Raw genomic sequence first — 24,716 nt, forward strand, 5'->3', positions numbered from 1 at the left:
AGCTACTGGCATTAAGAGTTGTGAGCTACTGCATAAATTATTGTGCCCTGGGGTCATCCTTCCTGAGCTAAGACAAAAATGTGTGAGCTGAAGGCTCAAAAATCTGTGAGCTAACTCAGTTTAGAGGGAACACTGGTTACCACCAAGGAAGGACAGGGCTGCTACATGGAGGAAGACAACAACAAACCACCTTTGATGTCTCTGACTCTATAGAGTGATTCCATTGAGTGAGCTCAGAATAAGGACAAGAAGAATAATTCCTTGGCGTTCAGGACTTGAAACAAAAGAATAAGAAACAAAATAGAACACAAGTTGTGGTGTGACTTGAACATCATTTTTTGGAAGAACAGGGGGGGGGGGGCGGAAACACTGTTGAATGTGGCTTGAATGATACATCAGATAATAAAAGCCTAACCACTGTTGAAAATTTATATGAAATTAAAACGGAGAAAATAAAGCACGTGGGTCTTCGTTTGGAGAACTTGGGCTAAAGATACTTACGTGGGACTTCATTTCCTTTGTATTGTCTATTGACGGGTTTAGAATCATTTCTGAACCACCAAGGAAGGAAAGGGCTGCTACACAGAGACAGACAACAACAAACCACCTTTGGCAGTCTCTTACCATGAAAACACTACAAAGTCACCATAAGTCAGTCAGCTGAGCCATAAGGTGGCAAAAAAGCTAATTCTTTTATTTGTTTCCCTGTCTTGGGAATATTTTTATTGAAAAGTGGGTACAATGATTTTCTTCAAAGTGGATTTTTAAAAGAGGGTGTTTATGAGGAGGAGGTCTTTGAGACTTAACGGGATCTTAAAAGGCCAGAGCAGACGTGAGCATTGTACTTCTCACAGGAAACAGAAGTGGGGAGGGACGGTGGCTCAGTGGTAGAGCATCTGCTTGGGAAGCAGAAGGTCCCAGGTTCAATCCCCGGCATCTCCAAAAAAGGGTCCAGGCAAATAGGTGTGAAAAACCTCAGCTTGACACCCTGGAGAGCAGGGGAGGGATGGTGGCTCAGTGGTAGAGCATCTGCTTGGGAAGCAGAAGGTCCCAGGTTCAATCCCTGGCATCTCCAAAAAGGGTCCAGGCAAAAAGGTGTGAAAATCCTCAGCTTGAGACCCTGGAGAGCCGCTGCCAGTCTGAGTAGACAATACTGACTTTGATGGACCGAGGGTCTGATTCAGTAGAAGGCAACTTCATATGTTCATAAACACATCACCAAGCCTGCATTCCATTTGAAGCAGTTAAATGAGATGGTGGAATTCTGCCATATAGTTGCCAATCTCTATATGGTGACAAGAGTAAATCCTGAGGTTCTGTGATAACCAGCCACTATATCACTTAACACAATTTTTGATCCTTATAAACCTCTTTATATTCTTTGAAACATTCTCACAAAATATTATTCCAAACCATACACTTATAAATAGAACACCCTTAGTGAACAAAAAGGAAGAACGTAGTCCTTGAAAGTTCAAAGTAAACTGTCTCATAAGAATAAAGTTCCGTCCTTCCGTATGTTAAAGGGAATCCTTGGTATGCTTGCTCCTGAGGAGAGCCCACGATGTCTCTTGAAAATACAGCTTGAGATGTACACAGCCCAACACAGCTACGAGGTTGTGCTTTGTTTTCCCCGTTTCACCAAAGGCTTTGATCAGCTTTTTACAATTTCATCAGAGCACAGGCAAGATTCCAACTCTTCTCCTTCAAAACATTCACAAATTTCAAAAAAGATCTTTCAAAATAGGTCTAGGCAAGACCTATTTTGAAAGTTGTGAATGTTTTAAAAGAGAAGAGTTGGAATCTTGCCTGTGCTCTGATGAAATTGTGAAAAGCTGGTCAAAGCCTTTGGTGAAACGGGGAAAACAAAGTACAATCTTGTAGCTGTGTTGGGCTGTGTACATCTCAAGCTGAATTTTCAAGAGACATTGCGGGGTCTCCTCAGGAGCAAGCAGGCCGAGGATTCCCTTTAGCATACAGAAGGACGGAACATTATTCTTATTTGACAGTTTACTTTGAACTTTCAAGGACTATATTCTTCCTTTTTGTTCACTAAGGGTGTTCTATTTATCAGTGTATGGTTTGGAATAATGTTTTGTGAGAAGTTTCAAAGAATATAAAGAGGTTTATAAGGATCGGAAATTGTGTTAAGTGATATAGAGGCTGGTTATCACAGAACCTCAGGGTTTACTCTTGTCACCTTTTGCTGTGATTCTCTGTGTGTTGCTTAATCTCCATATGGTAGCTGAAGATCTCCTGGGATTACAACTGATCTCCAGGCAAGAGAAATCAATTCCACCAGAGAAAACAGCTACTTTGGAAGGTGGCCTCTATGGAATTACTGAAGTCCCTCCCCTCCCCAAACCCTTCCCTCCACAGGCTCCACCTTCAAAATATCTAGGTATTTCCCAACTCCGAGCTGGCAACCCCACCTGTAGTAGTACACACCGAAGGTAAGGAAGCCAAATCCTGACAACTCTCTCACATTTTTTAAAAAGAACTTCCTCTGTGCGGTAAATCAAGGTACCAGTGGGAGTGATTTGACACAGCTATCTTTCCAAGGCGCTAGTTAAGTAAAGTGTACCTTCCACGCAAGGCAATGGCAAACCACCCCCTTAAAAAAGTCTGCCGTGAAAACGTCATGATGTGACGTCACCCAGAGTCGGAAACGACTGGTGCTTGAATAGGGGACTACCTTTACCTTTTTTTTACCTTCCACATTCGCAGCCTGAAATGCTACAGCTGGAGGAATATCAAATCAAAACGTTATTTGTGAGAAGGGTGGCAAACAAAATCCAAGGGCTGGACACTCAGCTGAACTTTGAGATACTGAAGCACCATGACTTGTTCAGCTCACCGCAGAGTTACTGTAGGTTAAGGGAGTGATAAGACCCATCAACCACTTTATGTGGGGAGGAGATACTTTAAGGAGTTCTTCTTGATCAAGAAAGAAAAAGAACAGGAACTTACTACAATCCTACACAAGGCTACTCCTGTCTAAGCCTTATGATTTCAATGGGCTTAGAATGGTTTGTTTGAACGTAGGTTTGCACTGTGCCTGGGAGTTTTAAAGATGGATGCTCCCCTAATTAAATCAACAAAGCACAAACACACATACACAGAGAAACAAATGGCAACTGGCTGACCTGGCAGTCTCTGCTTCTCCCTTAATCTCATTACTCTAGATAGGGTGTAACACTTCTAGAAGTCAGAGCTGTGCCAACAGAACTGAATTTGAAAGCAAGGGATAGGCTTTTCTTCAGCAAGGTAAGTTTCTTAAATTTTATTTTGTTTTGACATTTTGAGTTTGGCCCAATCTTTTAAAATGAGAGAGAGAGACCTTCAATTAAGATCCTCCAAGGATGCAGGAACATACTACCCTCTGTTAGAAGTTTGTACTGCATCTGCATAAGCAGAAAGGCAGACACGGACTTGAGATCTCTCCTGTCTTGGGTGGGGCTATATTTCCTTTCGCAGCTTAGAAGTGCTGCTTGACACTGCAGTCACCTTAAAAATTGGGTGGCTGCAGTGGCTAGAAGTATTTGCCCAGCTTTTGGCTGGCGTATCCATTCTTGGTTCAGTCAGTCCTAGCCACAGTAATCCATGCCTTAGTTACATCTGGAGTGGACTTCTGCAATGTGCTGTGCTTAGGGCTACCTTTGAAGAGTGTTTGGAAGCTGCAACTAGTGCAGAATGATAGTCACATATTGCTGGTTTGGGTCCAGCTACCAGAAGCATGTCACCCCAATCCTACAGCGATTACACTAGCTACTGATTTGCTCCTGAGCCCAATTCAAGGCATTGTTTTTTTCCTTTAAAGTCTTACGTTGCTTGGGATTGGGATACTTGAGGAATCATCTTCTCCCATAATGCATTCCTGCCATGCAATTAAGATCATAGGAGAGGCCTTCCTGATAGTCCCACCGGTCAAAGAAGCTCATCTGGTGGACACACAAAAGAAACCTTTTTCTGTGGCAGTCCCATGGTTATTTTATTTATTCATTCATTCACTCGGTGGGGGGGGGAGGGGTGGGCTCCCTCTTGGGTATCCTGCCCCCCCCAGGGAAAGTGTATGCGCAATACATAGCCTCTCCTTCCTGGTGTAGTGAACGTCGCGTGGTCACTGTCCGGCTATGCCTGGCAGATGGTCACTGCAATGGCCTCTCCTGCATTACTGCATCCGTGGCAACACCTTCCCGCTGGTCCCCCCCGTTTCTCACAGAGTTTGCCACGTCATGGTGCGACCGAATGTCCGGCGGTATAACCGGATGGGCAGGCTGGGCTCACCAACCTCGCCAGCCAAGAGAAGGAAAACTCTAACATCAAACCCGGGCAGATAGAGCTCATTAACGTAACACCTACCACCTGGAGGACTCGCTGCCGGCGTCCCGGCTTACTGGGCCATGGCAGATGACCCCAAGGTGAAAGGGTGGAGCCAGTACTGCGCACACTGTGCTTCACCTAAAAATTCCTCTGCGCAGGCCTGAAGGGCATATCCACATTCATTCGGTTTATATCCCACCATCCCCGCCAAAGCAGGCTCAGGGCAGCTTACATATTCATAAAAAACATCCCATAAAAACCATTAATCAATATACTCCTAATGCATAACCTATAAAAATACAATACTATATAAAAGCATAAAACAGTTCTAGGTGCTATATTGATCTTATAACGATGGTGTATTTAATGATGGCGGGTAGCTGCCTATACATCCTGTGTCAAATTTTGCTGTTCAGCTGTTCCTACTAGATGTTCCATACAGAAAAGCAGATTTTAAGGTCATGATTGTGCTCTGAGGTGGTCCAGATAATTCAATGTCTGTTGTCTTCGATCTTAATTAGCAAATGCTTGGTGGAAGCGCACCGTCTCGCAGGCCTTGCGGAACTGTGGAAGCTCTCACAGGGCCATAACCTCCTTCCCAGGAAGTTTGCCTTGCTCTCTCACTTCTGATCATCAGGAGGCACCTGAAGACAATTTTTATTTGGGACTGTATTGACTAATTTAGTTTTTATTTGAACAAAGTTGGAGTCCAGTAGCACCCTTAAGACCAACCAAGTTTTATTCAGAATGTAAGCTTTTGTGTACATGTACACTTAATCCGGCATATCTGCAGTCCTAATTGGAGATTTTAAATTATGGTCTTTTATTTTAGTTATGCTGTAAGCCACCTTGCGTTCCACAAGGTACAAAGACAGCTAATGAATGGTTTACCTAAATAAATAAATCTGGCTAAAAAGCACAGCTGTGGTACCACCTAGGACACGGTGTCAAATGTCCTGTCCACAGGTTAGAATTGGCCTGCCCAGGGCTTTAATCAGGCCCCGGCCCTCTTTTATCCCCCCTCCTGTCCTCACTGTTTGAAGCTGAGGAAGTGCCCTTCTCTTTCAGTTCCCTGCCTTTTCTGCCTTGTCTTTGCAGGCTGCATCACAGACAAAGCTACAAGGAAAATGCGGGATGGACTCTCCATCAGAGCTGCAGGGAGAAGGTGGAGTGGATTTTCCATTAAGGTCTCTGTGCCCAGATAGATAGGACCCAGGGACCTTGATGGAAGATCCATTCCGTGGTTTCCTTGCAGCTTTGTCTGTGCTGCAAAGTGTTTCAGGTTCCTATACAGACAGCTGAAGTTCAGTTTTCCTGGAGTTGTGTCCTTGCAAATAAAGGATTGATGCTTTGAGCTCTCTGCTCAATGACCCTGACCTAGTAAGTACTCTAACATGGAAACCCACACCCAAAGGGGGATATTATACTGGAGAGCCATCGTCAATCTGAGTAGACACCGGGGGGGGGGGAAGGGGGGAAGCTTGCAATGCCATTTCATTGTCTTTCTAGGTTCAGAGCATTTTATATGTTTAGTTTCTTCTGTGATCCTTGTGCTTTTTCTTGATGTCTTATTTTTAAAACCGCATTTTCAAATCCCACTATTCCCCCCACCTTTCAATTTTAAACAAAATATTGCTTGTTTGTATTTTAATTTTTTTTTATTTTTTTTTAAAAAACATATTTAATTGTGTTTGTCCTTGTCCCTTATAAAGTTTATATCTCTGCTACCTGACATTACATTTTATGACACGCGTGGCCTGGCCCCACAAAAATCCCACTTGTGCCAGATCTGGCCCTCCTAATAAATGAGTTTGACACCCCTGACCTAGAAAGTGGGGAGACCACTTTTATCCAAAAAGACCACAGGTTCAAATGTTCAACTGTGCACCTTGTGACTTACCAAGCTGACCCATCAGCCCCATATAATGGTTCAATAAGCTTCCTGTTCAGGACAGTTCCCCTGTTCAGTCACTGGGGCTGACGCCTATGGCAATAACCCTCTGTCCTCCTAAACTCTGGTTTGTTATCCCAAAGCTCTGTCTAGAGACCCCGCCAGGATTAACATTCAAAGTGGTTCTCTTCCCCCCCCCCCATGACTGTGGCTAAAAGCACCCCAAAGTTCATTGCACCTTAAGATAGATCTATCCATCATGTGGTTTACCAAGCCAATCACATCCCATTAGTCTGACAACCCACGACGCCCCAGTTTTTGGACTTCCAGGCAGTAAACAAAAACAGGATGTTTACTGAGCCCCTAATGGGGCTTAACGTCATTTGTATTCGGCTCAAGAAGTTCCAAGAAAGCGCAAGTCTCTAAATACTGTTCAGGTTGGATGCTTCAGTGTTTTATGAAAAAGGTACTCTAATCTCCCATCAATGTCAAGCTGGACCCTTCAGACAACTCCTTCAATAACAGCCCGGTACAGAGAAATTTAGCAAGTGAAGTTTTTCACACTGCTTATTTTCATGTAAAGAAAAGGCTTTAATGACTTCTGCATGTTAAAAAGCAGGGCCACTTTTTTTTTTTTTTTAAAGCTGGCTCCTGTTAGCCAGCTCCTTCCCCTATAGTGCCAAGATTACCAGGAAGCGCTGTGACAAAATCCTCTGTGAGTTTGCTGACTGAGGAAGAAAAGATATCATCATCTTTTTTGGTTCTTGTAAAAATTCTGCAATGACAACCTTGCAGGCGGGGACCCTAGGAGCAGCTTCTTGTTCATCATTCCTAAACTTGTATAAATGCCTCATCTAGAACTGGAGCGAAAGGGAGATACCAAGGGGCAAACAGATACTAGGAAATCAGAAAAGTGGACAAGGCATGGGAGGAGGAGTCAGGATCCCAGATACAATTATGAGCCTCCAGATATTTAATGGACAAATACTTCCTTCTCCAACACATCTGGAACATTAGATAAAGAGACTTCTGCAGATGTTTACCAGTACTTGGCACAAATGTGCAACACTCAAGATCTCACAGGGCTTTCCCCCATGACCTATAAACACACCAAATTCCCTGCAGCAGCACATATCAAAACCTGTAGTGAAGTCCCACGCAGCCGTACTAAGCCCGTTGGTTTCAATGCACTTACACTAGAGTAACTCTGCAGAGGAGTGCACTGCAAGGCACTTTAACGTAAAGGCACTTTCTGATTCCAGCCTCCCCCCTCCCCAGAAAAGCAATGACTGAACACCACACATCCAACATAAGGTGATGGAATTATACAGTGGCTCCCTCCTATAATAAAACCTGTTGCTGGAATACAATTAGCAGCAGCAGCAGCATGACTACACAGGAGATGGAGACTCTGCCCCGAAACCAGCAAGGAAAGATAGCCATTGCACTTTATAAATGCTGCTTTGAAAAAACCATTTTGTTTTCTTAAAAGAACTAATCTAGTGCCCCAAGACACCAAGCAAACCTGCAGAGAAGCCTCCAGCCTTAAAACTTCTGGGGATTGTGATTTCATTTATATTGTAAGCTGCCTTGGGAAAGGGAAGGTGGCATGGGGAGGGACGGTGGCTCAGTGGTAGAGCATCTGCTTGGGAAGCAGAAGGTCCCAGGTTCAATCCCTGGCGTCTCCAAAAAAGGGTCCAGGCAAATAGGTGTGAAAAAGCCTCAGCTTGAGACCCTGGAGAGCAGGGGAGGGATGGTGGCTCAGTGGTAGAGCATCTGCTTGGGAAGCAGAAGGTCCCAGGTTCAATCCCCGGCGTCTCCAAAAAGGGTCCCGGCAAGTAGGCGTGAAAATCCTCAGCTTGAGACCCTGGAGAGCCGCTGCCAGTCTGAGAAGACAATACTGACTTTGATGGACCCAGGGTCTGATTCAGTAGAAGGCAGCTTCATACGTTCATATATGTTCATGGTACAGCCGGATCTCAGAAGCTAAGCCAGGTGGGTACTTAGACGGGAGACCACCAAGGAAGGTTCTGCAGAGGGAGGCAACGGCAACCATCCCTGCTTCTCACTTGCCTCGGAAGCGCCTTGTCGGGGGCGCCATAAATAAAATAAGAAAGAAAGAAAGAAAGAAAGAAAGAAAGAAAGAAAGAAAGAAAGAAAGAAAGAAAGAAAGAAACAAACGAAACCCATGGGGTGGGGTTGCGACCGGAGGGGGCACAGCCTTCGCAGCCGCAGACACAATCCCACCGAGTTGTTGCAAAGCGACGCCTTACACCTCGGTGCCCGGGAACAGGGCTTGGGCACAGACCAGAAGGCGCGCGCGTCGCCCCAACAGCGGGGCGTTGCGTTCATCCAGCCGTGCAAGCGAACGCTGCTATTAGGGGGGGATGCTGCGGTGGCTGCACGCCGTGATTCCCAGAGGCAGCGCGGCTAGTTGCACGCACAGAATAAACACACGTGTTAGGACATCCAGTCAACCCAATTTTGTTTGGAAGGGGGGGGGGGGGTAGCACAAGCGTCCAAGGCCGGCGCCGCGAATGGTTTGCACCTATGCGGAGTGTATAGGCTCCCTGTGCACGCGCGGACACACACACACACACACACACACCCTATGGACGGGTGCAAATGCTCAAGGTCTGCGGGAGCGGAAGAGTTGCTTTCAGCCTCGAGGAACAACGCAGGGATCCCGTCCCCAGGCCCTTTCGGGGAAACTGTGCCTACGAAGGTGGGGATTGAGAAGCCGCCCTCCCCGCTTCTGGCCGCCGCGCCATCGACGATTCTGCCCTCCCGGAAGGGGGGTTATGCGTGGGTCACCGCCGGCATTACCTTTCTCCCGCAGAGGAGCGTTCACCTCTTCCTTGCTAACCTGGGTGATAATGGACCCGCTGTCCATGAGACCAGCTAGCGCGAGGCTCTCTCTCTCTCTCTTTTTTTTCCTCCTCCAATTGTCTCTCCGCCGCTTTGGGGGAAATTGTTTTTTTTTTTAGGAGTTCCGGGGAATCGATTTCAAAAGAAAAAAAAGAAACCCCAAAAAAACCAACCCAAGGATTTTAAAATAAAAATAAAAACGGGAAAAGGGGGGGGAATGAAGGGTGGGGAGGGGCGGGGGGGGAGAGACGGGAAAGGGGGAGAAACAAAACAAAAAAAAAGGGGGGGGGAGAAAAAAGACAGCGGCGAAGGAAACTTTGTTACAACATGGAGTTCCCTCTTCGCGATTTCTGATACAAACATGGAGCCCAGGCGCGGTTTCAAGCTACCCCTTAAAAGGGCGATGGCTGCAAGCGGCGGAGGAGAAGGGAGTCGCGGAGTCCTGCGCGAGCCGTCGCCGCCACCATCCCCGGGGAAGGAGATTTTTTTTCCCCTCTCCTGCCCATCTCCGCCCCGATCGTTTCGAGAAAATGTTACCGGATGAGGGCGTTCTGGGGAAGAACGGGGGGCCCAGGGGCGCAGACGGAGATTGGATTCGCATCTGCGATTTGCACCCATCGCCGGACCCCAAAAGCTGGGAGGGCTTGATCCGAACGACCCACCGCCAGCTCCGGAATGCGATGTAGTTTATACCTCCCCTTTGTGCCCGTAGCAGTAGCTGAGCTCCCTTTGAGTTTGCCTTACAACGTTTTGCAATGACATAACATTCTTCTGAGGCTGGGTTCAACAGGGTCGTTTGCTGGATCAAATCAATTATTCTTACGAATGCAGCCTCCCCTCCTCCAGTTAACGCTCGGTTCTCATGCATCAGACAGGAAGGAAGGAAATAGGAAATACACCCCTCTACCCTTCGTTCACTCCTAGTCAGATAATACAAGAATATGTTCCCCTCCCGTGCACAAGAATATAAGAATATGTTCCCCTCTCCTGGATTGCATGGAGGGCTATAACGCTGCCTTTGTAAAGACCCTGTTATCGTCTGCAAAGATGGATTCCTGGAAAGTAGCTTATCCTGAAGAGCGTTTTTTATAGCTGCCAGGAAAGGGGCAGTACTGCCAGGTTATCCACCTGGGAGTCTTGGTATCCAAATCCTGATGCTTTCGTGGTGGGTTGGATGATCTGTTACATTTAAAAGACATTGTTTCCTTCTTAGGCTTCTTAAAACCATCCCCTTTTCTTCAAACCCAGTTCAATACCAGAAATTAGCTAGGGAGAAAGTTGCTGGGAGTGACAAGGAATGGTAAGTTTCTTGTTATTATTGTATGGCATTGTGCGTAGTATAGCCAGGAGATCCTAAGGTTGTCTGGCAGCTGGACGTTCTAGCTTTTTTAGAGTCATGCCCCACTAGATGGTGAACTAAACTTGTTTTTAAGGCAAGAGATGGTTCGGAGGTGTCTTGCCTTTGCCTGCCTCTACATTATGACCCTGTTATTCCTTTGAGGTCACGCTCCACATACTAGCCAAGGCTGACTCTGCGTAGCTTCCAAGATCTGATGAGATCAAGGTAGTCTGGGCTAACCAGGTCAAGGCTGGTGAGTAAGGCGCAGTAGGGTCACATACCTACCTGAGTGACGCAAACCTTTGGTTGTAAAAATTAGACATCTCCCCCTCTGCTTTTGATTTTAGGGAACTTCAAAAACAGAATGGAAAGGGAAATTGCTGAATTACAAGTTGTTACAAAACTTGGACCAAACACCTCCCCAGGACTGAACAGGGATATTGGTTTCTTATCCCATTACAGATGCTAAACCCATTCTCGCCAAGTAGAGCTATACAGCCACTATATTCCAATTTTTTTTTTTTGAATTTGTATCAGAATAATGTCTCAGAAAACAGACCAATATCAATGTATCGGAAGACATACCAATTTTCTATGTGCATAAACTGATTTTTCTTGTTTGCATGGAAGAGATTTCCAAATAAGTAAGACTTCTACTTACAGTTGAAAGTGATACAGTCCATGAAGAGCTTTAATGGTGGATTCTGTTAAATATATAAATTGGTCCATTCAGGTTCATTAGTTTACCTGTACACTCCATAGAACAGTCTTTACTCTCTGGTGACAAAGAAGTTAAGGAATTCTTTCCCTAGGGAGTTTGACCTTTCCTCATCCTTGCGGACCTTAAGGTGCCAATTTAAGACATTTTCTTACAGAGTTTCTGAGGACCTAGAAAATCTTTACATCTGCACCATTTGTCTGGGCTTTTAAATGTCTCATTTCCTTTTTATTAGTTGCTTTATTGGACATTTTGTAGAGTCTGGCAGGTTTTGGGTTTTTTTGCCCTTACTGTGATTTCCTTAAAGCTTCCTTAAGAACATCTGGAACACCAACCAACCTTCCTGACAATCCCATCTCCTATACAGTAATGGAAATGTTTACCTGGTTTCACCTGTGTGCATGTTAAATAAACTAATTGCAGCCACCAAGAACAGTTTTAGGGGGGGGGGTTGCTGAGAATTAGAAGAAAAATATTGCTGCAGGATTAATACTGCCCACTCTTGCTCAATACTAGTGCAAATTGTGCATTTAAAAGTAAAGTTTATTGCAGTGAGACCCATTTGCAACACTCTATTTCCTCTAAAGTAAATTAATCACCCAACACAGCTGTAATTACATTTTTTTTTGGGGGGGGGGAATTCTTCCCAAAAGTTTCCTTAGAAGAAGAAGAAGAAGAAGATATTGGATTTATATCCCGCCCTCCACTCCGAAGAGTCTCAGAGCGGCTCACAATCTCCTTTACCTTCCTCCCCCACAACAGACACCCTGTGAGGTGGGTGGGGCTGGAGAGGGCTCTCACAGCAGCTGCCCTTTCAAGGACAACCTCTGCCAGAGCTATGGCTGACCCAAGGCCATGCTAGCAAGTGCAAGTGGAGGAGTGGAGAATCAAACCCGGTTCTCCCAGATAAGAGTCCGCACACTTAACCACTACACCAAACCGGCTCTCCGGTTACCTCAAATCTATATTCTTCTAATACGACCCCTCCATTCCAGTGTTCCCAGATATGGATTTGATTATATTTAAGAGATTTGAGGGAGGAATATACTGAACATGGCAAATTGATGCCTATTACTCATTAAAAGCCATCAACATGAAATTAGTGGTAAAAATATACTTCCAAGTCAAAGATCAAAAGTAAGATTTCAAAACATTGTCTGCATTTTAAATGTACCCAACATATCGCATCAGCTCTACCCCTAAAGAACTTCCTAGTGGGTAGGGAGGGAGGAGTGTGAAATCAACGTAAAGATGCCCTAACTTACCTGTGCCAGAGACTTACTGTGCTTTGGTATACATAGGTCTCCTGTGAACACTAGCAACTAATTCACAAGGTGCATGGAACTTATTCCAAGCAGCAAATGGCTTTGTGATTATCAGGCAAAATGATGGTCCCGTCTTGACTTTCACTACTATAAATCCATTGTAAAGAAAGTAGACAAGACTTCTTTAGTTCCACCATAAACATTCATATTTGTTCCAGGCTCATTTTGTGACCCTCCCATTCATTTCTCCACAGACTGACTATAGGAACACACAAAGCTGCCTTATACTGGGTCAGACCATTGGTCTATCAGGTCTGAACTGTCTACTCTGACTGGCAGCCACTCTTCAAGGTGCCAGGTAGAAATCTTTCAAATCACTAACTTGCAGATCCTTTTAAATTGAGATGGTGTGGCTAGAACGTAGACCCTTCCCAGCATATGAAATTCTGGCTGAGCACACAGTACTCTCCCATGAATGCATATTGTGGAGAAACACCATCTTGTGTGAGAGTTTAACTGTCTGCGGGTTGGATGGGAGGAGACTATCAAACTTTAGGTAGGCCTTGGCCTAATCTCCTGTCTTCAACCAGTAATCTGAGAGCAACTCCCTAGAGAGGACAGGAAATCCATCAGGGTTAGAGGAGATCTGCCCTAGAATGCTGCAGAAAGGAGAGCAAGTTCCTGGGTGGGAATTGCTGTTTATATTATGTAGTTTTGGATAAGGAAGCCAGTCAGTCATAGGTTTGCCACAGATAGAGTCAGGTATAGCCCTGCTCCTGGTCCAGAGATGGTGGCCATTTTGGGTAATATGTTTGACCAGCTTACCCCAGAGTAACAAAGTAAGGTGCCTGCCCTGCATACCACTAGGGTTGCCAAGTCCAATTCAAGAAATATCTGGGGACTTTGGGGGTGGAGCCAGGAGACTTTGGGGGTGGAGCCAGGAGACATTGGGTGTGGAACCAGGAGCAAGGTTGTGACAAGCACAATTGAACTCCAAAGGGAGTTCTGGCCATGACATTTCAAGGGACTGAACACCTTTTAAATGCCTTCCTTCCATAGGATAGGGGCACCTTCTTTTGCGGCTCATAGAATTGGACCCCGTGGTCCGATCTTTTTGAAACTTGGAGGGTATTTTGAGGAGAGGCACCAGATGCTACGCTGCAAATTTGGGGCCTCTATCTCAAAAAACAGCCCCCCCAGAGCCCCAGATACTCGCGGATCCATTCTCCATTATTTCCTATGGGAATAAGTTCCCAGCAGATATTTCCCTCCCCTCCCCCCGCTTTCTGATGACCCTGAAGCGGGGGGAGGGCCTCCAAACCGGGGGATCCCCTGCCCCCTCCTGGGGATTGGCAACCCTACATACCACCAAGATAGGGCATGAGTTTAGAGTAGAGAGAGAGAGATGAAATGTTTTTGTCTTATGTTATTTCTTCTGTTCACTTCTGATATAGTTGTGAGTTTTAAATAAATGCTTGGATTGTTGAAGGGGTGAAGTCCCTTTATATTACACAGTTCCCCCAACCACGTGGAAACATTAGAAGTGGGGCAGGGAATCAATCCCTAGGAGGGAGAAAAGTAGTGAACCAGCCAGTTGCCAACTCTCCAAGAGAGCCCCAAAGATCCTTGGGAAGCCCCAAGGTGGGTTCCTAGTGACACCAGAGGGCGGTTAGGAGGAATTCTCGCCTAACCAGAGCCCAAGGCAGGGACAGTGGTGGCAGCAGTACCCTGAGGCAGTGGAGTGGAATGGTCGCTGGTCCCCTCAGGTCAGAATCCCAGGAGGGGTTAGGCATAGCTGAAACTGCCAGTTGACACAGGCCCAGTTCACCACATGTATGATCCATCTTTAACTCCTGACCCAATTTCAATTCAATTCCATACCTTTATTGGCATAAAGCTCCTGACCCTTAACTGTAGCATTAACACAGCTGACCTGATCAACCCACGACTACAGAATTTATACAGCTATATTAATAAATCCAAAACAGATCATATATGCCAAGACTATCTATCCGGATAATATTTTTATGAAGTATTTCTGTGGTGCTTTCTCAAAGCTTGATGGCATAGAGAGAATAATGAGAAGATGGGAAATGCTAACCCCAGAATTGCTGATTTTGGGAGGGGTGTTAAAAGACCTGAGTCAGACTGAGATGATGAGACAGGAGGTCCCAGGACAGAGACAATTGAAAAACTCACAAATCACCAGGTCCAGATGGCGTACATCCAAGAGTTCTGAAAGAACTCAAAGGTGAACTTGTGGATCTCCTGACAAAAAATATGTAATCTTTCATTAAAATCTGCCTCTATTCCTGAGGACTGGTGTTATACCTCAACTAACCTTTTATTGAGGAATATTAATATTTCTTAGCTCAAACTGGTAGGCCTACAAGAGGTGAGGTGAGCCAGGATCTCTGTCAATGTTTACGGAGATAGACCACTGAAAATCCTTTGGTTAAATAATGGATTTATTATAGGAAATGATTTTCAAATAGTTACATCCTAGTCAAACAATGTTCAAGCATACAAGAGGAAAATACAGATGTTAGCTGAGTAGGCGTGGATGGGGGGGTATATGATACCTAGATCTTGCAGAGTAGGACCAATCAGAGGAAACATGAGGCCTCTGGAGAGAGATTTCTCTTGAGAAAGGGGGGGGGGTGAAGGCAGGAAGGGAGGGAGGGAGGGAAGGATGCCAGGGAGAATAGAAGAATGGGAAAATTCCTGGATGGAGGAGAGGGTGGAAAAATCTAATCCTGACAGGTAGGGTTGCCTGTTTTCTAGGGTCAGTTATGTCACATCAAGAGGTTCAATTGTCCAATAGGATAACAGAGCGTCAGAACCCAAATGCCCAATGAAAAGTTGGGGTGTCATATGCTGAGTACCCAATCAGAGATCATTGTGTCATACACCCATACCCCAAAGAGGAATTCTAATTACACTGGCCAGATGACTTTTTGGCTGTTGTGGCCAATCACTGGTTCCTTTGAAGCTCACCAAAAGTGATAGATTTCTCCCTAAATGCCTACATGGATAGCCATCCATCAAGTGTTCAGGAGACTGCTTAACTTTGATAGCCTTTAGCAGTAATTAAAGAAAAATAGAAATTCTATTAGAAGTCAGATTCCCTGGCAGAAATGTGAGACCAGTTTAAAGGTACACCACACATTCGCAACAAGATGGCTCTTGGCCTTTAGCCTTTGTGTTTTTCTGCTGTTTTTTCCTGAAGAATAACAGAACATATATACAAACCATTTGTTTGGGTTGCAGGGGCTCTGGTAACCTTTATATTGTTTTTCATGTTTTGAGAGCATCATTTGAAAGGTTGCCAAGAGGAGTGAAGGAATTTTTACAGCTCTGCCCACTACGTGTCCCTTTCTGGGCCTGGATCCCTCCGTTCCCAAGATCAGAAAATGGAGGTTCTTTTTAGCCTTTCAGCACAGCCACATGTTTGTCCAGCCTATGAACCAGACTTGAAATCATTCCAGCCTGCCTGGGGCCTAAGATTGAACCGGATTTGCCTCCCTTATGCGCAAGAAAGACCATTCCAATTCAAATGGGCGTTGCTGTGTCATATTAATATTCTAGGATTACACTCCAGGGGTGTATTGTGTGGGTATCAAGCCACGGGTCTCTTTCAGGGTTGCACTGGATTACGCTGGAAGATAGCTAATGTCACCCCCATCTTTAAAAAGGGTTCCAGAGGAGATCCAGGAAATTATAGGCCAGTCAGTCTGATGTCAATACCAGGTAAGTTGGTGGAAACCATTCTGAAAGAGAGAATTAGTAGGCACATTGATGAACAAAAGCTATTGAGGAAGACTCAGCATGGGTATCATAAGGAAAGATCTTGTCTCTTTAACCTGTTCGTGTTCTTTGAGGGGGTGAACAAACATGTGGACAAAGGGAACCAAAATATGTTTATCTTGATTTTATGAACCCTATCGGGCACCCACACACATTCCCAGGCATACTCATGGAGCTTAGAGACATCTGATTTGGGCTGAGTGATTTCAGTAAAAAAAAGCCATGGAGCCATATTACAAAGCCATGATCCTAGCAAATCTGGTCCAGCTATTGCACCATAATCCCTGCCCATGCTAGGTTTATATTGAAGAAGCTCACCTCATGCCATACAAATATTACGAATTTTTTTGGCTCAGAAAAAAATGAAAGACCAAAATGGAAACTTACAAATCCATTTATTAGTGCTATAGTGTTGGTTTGGGACGGAGAATGTGTCAACCTAGCACCAGGCACTTCCTTTCTCACGTCCTTTTTTGGACAGCCTTGGTTCACACTGGTTAAATCTCCGGATTCCTTCCCATTATGGAGAAAAGCTTCATTGGTTTTTCTGTTCAAGGTGATTTCTTCTCAAAAAGGAGATTCTTCCTAAAAATAAATTGGATCAAAAAGCATCTTCTGCCCTTCCGTGGTTCAAATATTTCCAAACTTGCCATTTCCTCAACTCCACCCTGCCAGAAGGGACTAAAAATAGATATCTGACCTTCAAACACATGATAATAGAAAAGAAAAAAAATCCAAAAAAAGGTCTTATCTCCAAGCTCTACCAAATTTTGCTAGCAAGGAAAAGCTCAGATCTCCCCTCATACTCAACACTTTGGCTTAAGGACTGCAACGTAAATATATCCCAGGAGCAATGGGACTCTATCTGGGTATCAGGGGTCCTTCACACTTGGTCACTAAACACATTACAACAAAACTACAAACTGATTTCTCGTTGGTCCCATACCCCTCGGCGCCTATCTAAAATCAACAAACAATTCTCTCCCCTTTGTAGAGGGGCTGTGGAGAGGTCGCTTCCTATTTCCACTGTTGGTGGACCTGTACCCACATTTCTGATTTCTGGAAACACATAATAAATTATATCTCAGACATCATGAACTGTGCAATTCCCCCAAGCCTGGCGATAATACTGCTAAACCTTTGGTCCAACTGCAGAGTCACCTCACCCCAACGGGAAGTAATCACCATACTTCTAACTGTGGCCAAGTCAGTTATAGCCCAAACATGGAAGGACTCAGGCAGCCTCATCATAGAATCCTGGCTCAGTAAGGTCTGGTACCACATCGCAATGGGCAAGATTATAGCTGGCTTAGACCAATCTAACCCCTTTCAAGCCCATCAAAAATACATACGTAACTAAATGGTTCCCTATTCTTGAGAAAATATGCAATGACCCTCTCTACACCCCCTTCTGTGACTAAGCACTTCAAATATAAAGAAATCTTGTTAAGATAGAAGGTTCATCTCTGTGGGTCTTAACCAATGTTCCCTCTAAGCTGTGGAGTCTTGTGAGCAAAAATTCTACTTTGTGAGCTACTAGCATTAAAGCTGTGAGCTACTGGCATTGAAGTTTTGAGCTACTGAATAAAATAGTTTGCTCTGGAACCATTTTTCCTGAGCTGAGACAAAAATGTGTGAACTGGAGGCTAAAAAATTGTGAGCTAGCTCACACTGACTCAGTTTAGAGGGAACACTGGTCTTAACTCCTCTTTCCTTCTCCTATACTCCTTCGGCTTTAGCTCCCTCCCCTGCTCTTCATGTTCCCAAAAGGGTATCACACCAAGTTTTTAATTACTGTATAAGTTTCCTTAGCTACGGACTGTATAAGTCAATCCATGTTTTCCAACTGTATTACCTGGATAAGTTTACATTGTAATGCTATGTTATGTCACGTTGTAACAGAAGTTAATCTTTCCAATAAAATGTTGAAAATGGGGGGGAGCCCTCTTGTGGATCAAAAACTGGCTAATTAATAGGAAACAGGAAGTGAGTATAAATGAACAATTTTCACAATGGGGGGGGGTGGTAAATAGTGGCGTACCGCAGGGATCAGTACTGGGTCTGATGCTTTTTAACTTGTTCATTAATGTTTTGGAGTTGGGAGTAAGCAGTGAAGTGGCTAAGCTTGCAGATGACATTAAATTGTTCAGGGTGGTGAGAACCAGGGAGAATCGTGAAGCGCCAAGGATGGGCAAGTGGGCGTCAACATGGCCAATGAGGTTCAACACAGCCAACTGCAAAGTAATGCACATTGAAGCCAAAAATCCTAACTCTAAATACATGTTGATGGGTTGTGAACTGGTGGAGACTGACCACGAGAGAGATCTTGGAGTCACTGAAAATGTCCAGACAGTGTGCAGCTGCAATAAAAAAGGCCAACGTTATGCTGGGGATTATTAGAAGAGAACTGAAAAGAAATCAGTCTGTACCTAATGCCCCTGTATAAATCGATGGTGCAGCCTCATTTGGAGTACTATGTACAGTTCTGGCCACCACACCTGGAAAAAGTGCAGAAAAGGGCAACTAGGATTATTAAAGTGTTGGAACACTTTCCCTGTGAGGAAAGGTTAAAGTGCTTGGGGCTCTTTAGCTTGGGGAAATGATGACCAAGGGGTGACATGATAGAGGTTTATAAGATTATGCATGGGATAGAGGAGGTAGAGAAAGAAGTACTTTTCTCCCTCTCTCTCAATACAAGAACTCATGGGCACTCCATGAAATCGCTGAGCAGTTGGGTTAGAACAGATAAAAGGAAGGGTGATTAACACATAGAATTCACTGCCACAGGAGGTGGTGACAGCTACAAGCATAGACGGCTTCAAGGGGGGATTGGATAAACATATGGAGCAGAGGTCCATCAGCAGCAATTAGCCACAAGGTATAGATGGAATTCTCTGTCTGGGGCAAGTGATGCTCTGTGTTCTTGGTGCTGTGGGGGGGGGGGGGGGGGTTAACAGTGTGAGAAGTTCTAGTGTCCTGGCCCCACTGGTAGACCTCCTGATGGCACTTGGTTTTTTGGCCATGTGACACAGAGTGTTGGACTGGATGGGCCACTGGCCTGATCCAACATGGCTTCTTTTATGTTCTTATGTCAATATAGCAATGAAAAAAAATGTAGAAAAAGCGACCTAAGAAGCTACACATAAAAATGCAGCATGCTGTCCATCAGCACAGTCCCAAAGATTAGTCTGACTAAAGGGCAAAATTAAAAATATCTGCCTTCCATTACCTCCAAAAGCCAAGTAAGGAGAAGCCAGGAAGATCCAGGGTAAGATCATCCTACAGCCTCAGAAATGCTACTGTGGATGCTCTGTTTATGGCTGTGAAAGTGCTTACCTTGGATAACACAGGAATATGAAGGTGTGCCTGACTCAAGGTATGCATAGGGTTGCCAAGTCCAATTCAAGAAATATCTGGGGGCTTTGGGGGTGGAGCCAGGAGACTTTGGGGGTGGAGCCAGGAGACATTGGGGCGGAGCCAGGAATAAGTGTGTGACAAGCATAATTGAACTCCAAGGGCGTTCTGGCCATCACATTTAAAGGAACCGCACACCTTTTTAAATGTCTTCCTTCCATAGGAAATAATAGATAGGAGCACCTTCTTTTGGGGCTCATAGAATGGGACCCCCTGGTCCAATCGTTTTGAAACTTGGGATATACTTTGGGGAGAGTCACTAGATACTATACTGAAAATTTGGTGCCTCTACCTCAAAACACAGCTCCCCCAGAGCCCCCGAAACCTCCAGATCAATTCCCCATTATACCCTATGAGACTCAATCTCCACATAGAGAATAATGCTCAGCAGATGTGAGAGGATGCAAGGACTACAAGTCCTAGCATGCACCTTGCGAAGGGAGGCCAGACTGGAGCGAATAGCAGGCTGGCGGTGGGCGGCTCTTTGTAACTCGGAGGAAGGGAGAATCCTGAAGCCAGGCAAGGAAAGAGACACGACGCCGTTCCACCCCCCACCCCCGCTATCAGATTTTTAGGGAGCAGGGGATTAGGTTGCTAATCCAGGGGTCCCCCGACAGGGCAGCGGGGGGGGGAGGGTTGGGAAGCCTAGGTATGCAGCTGGTATGGGAGTTGAGAGGAAGAAGGACCTAGGATACTGTGGGGGCAAAGCTGGCCATGAGGTTAGCAGCAGTACATTGGATTGGGCCCAGAAACATATTGGAAGCCATGGCAATTGCTACAGTGTAGGTTTAATGCAGTCACATCCCCCAGTATTCAGAATGATGCAACCGTTCATTGAACAGAGAGTCTTGTGACAAAGGCTAACGCACATATATTGTTCTATTCATTTGTTTTTTTTCCCCTTTCCTTTTCCTCCTTTCACAAGGAGACTCACAAAACAGAATTAAAAAATATGAAAAGGTTGCTTCTATTTGAGAAGAAGAAAAAAAATCAGCACTTCATCTGTAGAAATAGTAAAATCAAATGATGATAACCTCAACGAAGTAGGCAAACATCAGCTGGTAGAAGCCTTCGGGGATGAAAACGAAAGTCTCTATCAGCTCGGCACTTGGAGCAGATTCTATAAACTGGCCTAAGAACGCTACTTGAGGAGAAGGTGCTATTGACCCAAAACAACAGTGCTGGTTTCCCCATCAGTATTGCTCCACGTCCTTGCACATAGAAGATGTAACCCCGCAGAGACAACCCTACTTCTGCTGGCCACAGTCTTGCACAAAGAGTCCTGCTATCCAGTTTGCTCCAAACTTGCTATCCTTATATATGAGCTCTCTGTGTGCAGCACAGACCTTCTACTGTGCATCCTGAAAAGGAAGTTATTAAGGAAAACACAAAACATCAATAACAAAAGCTACTTCTAGCTACATGGCCTCTAGCTGAATTGTAGTATTAAGGACTGTATGTTTACAGGGAAAAGAGCTTTCTACGTTGTTCCTGGTTTTAACGTCTGGTCCTTTCCAAATGGCATCAGATGCAACCTTGCTCCAACTGGAAAGCCAAAGTTCCTCTTCCATTTCTTTGATGATTCCAACACAGAAGGACAATTTTCATTGACACCGGAAATGCCTGGGGGGGGAGGGTCTCTTTGAGGAGATCATGATAGATACAAATGTCTTTAGAAACTTAATTTCCTGCTTCCATAGAGCCTGCTGGGATGACTTTACAGTCCTCTGATCTAGTAAAGCTGACCTTGAAGAAATATTACACCTACAAACAGATTTCAGTCCCGCTATCATGGAGTGTAACCGAGCGCGTGAACTTGAATAGTTCGTAGAAAGCAGCCAGTTTTACTGCCCGAATGCATTTCCTTTCTGCGCGCGCACACGCGCACACACCCAAACTCTTGCAAACTCAGCCTCACCTCTTGCAGGCCCCGGAGAGAACCCGAGCCATCGCCCTTTTAAGAGAGAAGAAATTCTTCGCATAAACAAGCTTTTGGGCCTGGAAGCTGGATGCCCCGTAGCTGGGAGATTCCAGAGAGCAGGCGAGATGGCGAACGAAGGGTCACGGAGCGCTAGCCGTTTGGGAACCGTTTTCTCCCCCCCGTAGCAATGGGAGCCAGCCGTGTACGGGTAGCAAATTCGGGGAGCAGCTCTGGAGAGCCTGTGGAAGTTGCTTTCAAAGGAGTTGGGGGGAGAAAGGGAAGACTTGAAACAGGCAAGGGAGCGTCCTTCAAGAGCGATCCCCAGCCAGAGGCGAAACTATTGTTTTGGGTGGAGAGCAGCGGTCGTGGAGGTAGTGGAAGCGGGGCGACTGAGAACTCGCTCATAAAACAGACAGTCCCTGTGAAGTGAAGGATTTCTACCTGGATGGCGCCAATCCTACACGCCCCCCGGTCTTCTTTCTGTTGGGAAAGAGCCAACGGCTTCTCCCCTACTCCAAAAATCCCCCAAATATGGTGTTATAGGTACAATAAAAAACCGATGGATGTTTTCTGGACTAGAAAGGGGCAAGGACAATTGCACAGAAAGGTAGATGCGACGGGCAAGGGATCGTGATAGCGCCTGGGGATCTTAGCAAAGTTCTTCGGTACGCCTTAGTTGCCGCCGCGCTTGCGAAAGGGGCCACGGGGTCAAGGTCCTACCGGAGCGCTTCTTTTTGCTTTGGTGCCGCACGATTCGCTGGGCTCCGCTTAAGAGCGCTTTCCCCCGCAAGGGACCGAATGCAAGTTCCCCTCCTGCTTCTCGAGCGCACGGCTGCTTCGTTCGAGGTTTTGCTTCCCGCTGCCTACAGGGGGGGATAACTTGGAAAGGCGTGCGGGTCTGCGTGTAGTTTGCCAGCTCCTCCATCCGATCGAAGTTAATGGAGTATTTGAGTTATTAACGGGAACGTTGCTCTCGTTCAGTCATTTAACAGAAGCTGCTGACACGAGGTCTCCAGGGCTTGCCGTTGAGCCGCTTCCTTCTCCCGACATATGAACATATGAAGCTGCCTTATACTGAATCAGACCTTTGGTCCATCAAAGTCAGTATTGTCTTCTCAGACTGGCAGCGGCTCTCCAGGGTCTCAAGTTGAGGTCTTTCACACCTATTTGCCTGGACCCTTTTTGGAGATGCCGGGGATTGAACCTGGGACCTTCTGCTTCCCAAGCAGATGCTCTACCACTGAGCCACCGTCCCTCCCCTACAACAGGTCGCAAGGTGTAACGTCGTAATGATGGCTGTTGCAGATGTCCCCAAGGGCTTTGTCTCCCTAATTGCAAGTATCCTTAACTCCTCTGCTAATTTCCCCAAACCGTTGGCATAACGGTCCACAGGCTTGATTGGGCACATTATTAAATAGGCATTTTCTGTTAGCAGTTGAAGATGCATCGCTTGAAACTGCCCCATAGTTATTCCTGCAGAAAGTTGCAAGGTAGTACAGGGGCTGGCCCTATTCCTTGTTTCAGAGCAAGGTGCCTATGTATCTCTGGCTAAAATGGCACTGAAAGTCAACTGCGTTTTTGTGTGTGTTTAATTCTGAAGGATCTAAAAGCCTTACAGTGAATCTTGCCCCCACCCAGACCTGAAGGAGGGGCTGGTTATTTTTCTTGATCCGAAGGCTGTGACTTCCAGGTTCCCAGCTTCGCAAACTGCAAAAACCCAGTCTCTGGTATTTCACAAATGTTGCATATGCTTGCCAGTGCTATCTCCAAACTGTTCTTTTAACGACCAGCAACATAGTTCTCCATTGGAATTCTCTCACAGGTTTGATCATATTTATTTTATTTTATTTATGGAAAAGATAGGGATCATGTTAAAACCCTGGACGATGTTTCATTGCGCATTTTAGAGGTCCTGCGAGATGTATTACTTATGAGATTTCCAAGGCGTTTGAAAATGTTTGACTTTATCCAAGGGCTACGCTAAATTTCACGGACGTTTGTGGCTTCTTCCCAACTGTTTTTTTCTTCAATGATGAGTGCAGCATGAAGTGACAAGTAACATGTCTGAATCAGCCCTTCCATGTCAAGCACCAAAGACACATAAAGCTGCCTTATATGGAATCAGAACACTGATCTGTCAGGGCTCAATATTGTCTGCTCTGACTGCAAGTGTCTGTTCAGAGTCCCAGGGAGAGGTCTTTCACATCACCTTGGCCTTTAACCTGGAGGGCTGAACCTGGAACTTTGCACACAAAGCAGTTATGTTGCCACTGAGTCAGAGCCCCAGACCTGAAGTCAGCGCTTCCAACCCACACACAAGGAGAATTGTTCTAGGAAGGTAGAAGAAGAAGAAGATATTGGATTTATATCCCACCCTCCACTCCAAAAAGTCTCAGAGCAGCTCACAATCTCCTTTCCCTTCCTTCCCCACAACAAACACCCTGTGAGGTGGGTGGGGCTGGAGAGAGCTCTCACAGCAGCTGCCCTTTTAAGGACAGAGTCTCAGAGCTGCCTACAAGCTCCTTTCCCTTCCTCCCCCACAACAGACACCCTGTGAGGTGGGTGGGGCTGGAGAGGGCTCTCCCAGCAGCTGCCCTTTCAAGGACAGAGGCTCAGAGCGGCCTACAATCTCCTTTCCCTTCCTCCCCCACAACAGACACCCTGTGAGGTGGGTGGGGCTGGAGAGGGCTCTCACTGCAGCTGCCCTTTCAAGGACAGAGGCTCAGAGCGGCCTACAATCTCCTTTCCCTTCCTCCCCCACAACAGACACCCTGTGAGGTGGGTGGGGCTGGAGAGGGCTCTCCCAGCAGCTGCCCTTTCAAGGACAGAGTCTCAGAGCGGCTCACAATCTCCTTTCCCTTCCTCCCCCACAACAGACACCCTGTGAGGTGGGTGGGGCTGAGAGGGCTCTCACAGCAGCTGCCCTTTCAAGGACAGAGGCTCAGAGTGGCCTACAATCTCCTTTACCTTCCTCCCCCACAACAGACACCCTGTGAGGTGGGTGGGGCTGGAGAGGGCTCTCACAGCAGCTGCCCTTTCAAGGACAACCTCTGCCAGAGCTATGGCTGACCCAAGGCCATGCCAGCAGGTGCAAGTGGAGGAGTGGGGAATCAAACCCGGTTCTCCCAGATAAGAGTCCGCACACTTCACCACTACACCAAACTGGCTCT

At 45.9% G+C, this 24,716-nt stretch overlaps 1 protein-coding gene across 2 annotated transcripts in view; it reads right to left on the bottom strand.

The window, feature by feature from the left end:
- CTDSP1 (CTD small phosphatase 1) overlaps positions 1-9,447 on the bottom strand; it is a 37,694-nt gene extending 28,247 nt beyond the window's left edge. For both annotated transcript variants that reach the window (XM_060261451.1, XM_060261450.1), the window contains exon 1: positions 9,041-9,447. In XM_060261451.1, coding sequence (XP_060117434.1) covers positions 9,041-9,107 — 67 coding nt within the window. In that variant the 5' untranslated portion in view covers positions 9,108-9,447. The remainder of the gene's footprint in view (positions 1-9,040) is intronic.
- Positions 9,448-24,716: the final 15,269 nt, after the last annotated feature.

The sequence above is a fragment of the Heteronotia binoei genome, chromosome 21 (genome assembly GCF_032191835.1).
Source record: "Heteronotia binoei isolate CCM8104 ecotype False Entrance Well chromosome 21, APGP_CSIRO_Hbin_v1, whole genome shotgun sequence".
Lineage (NCBI taxonomy): Eukaryota > Metazoa > Chordata > Lepidosauria > Squamata > Gekkonidae > Heteronotia > Heteronotia binoei.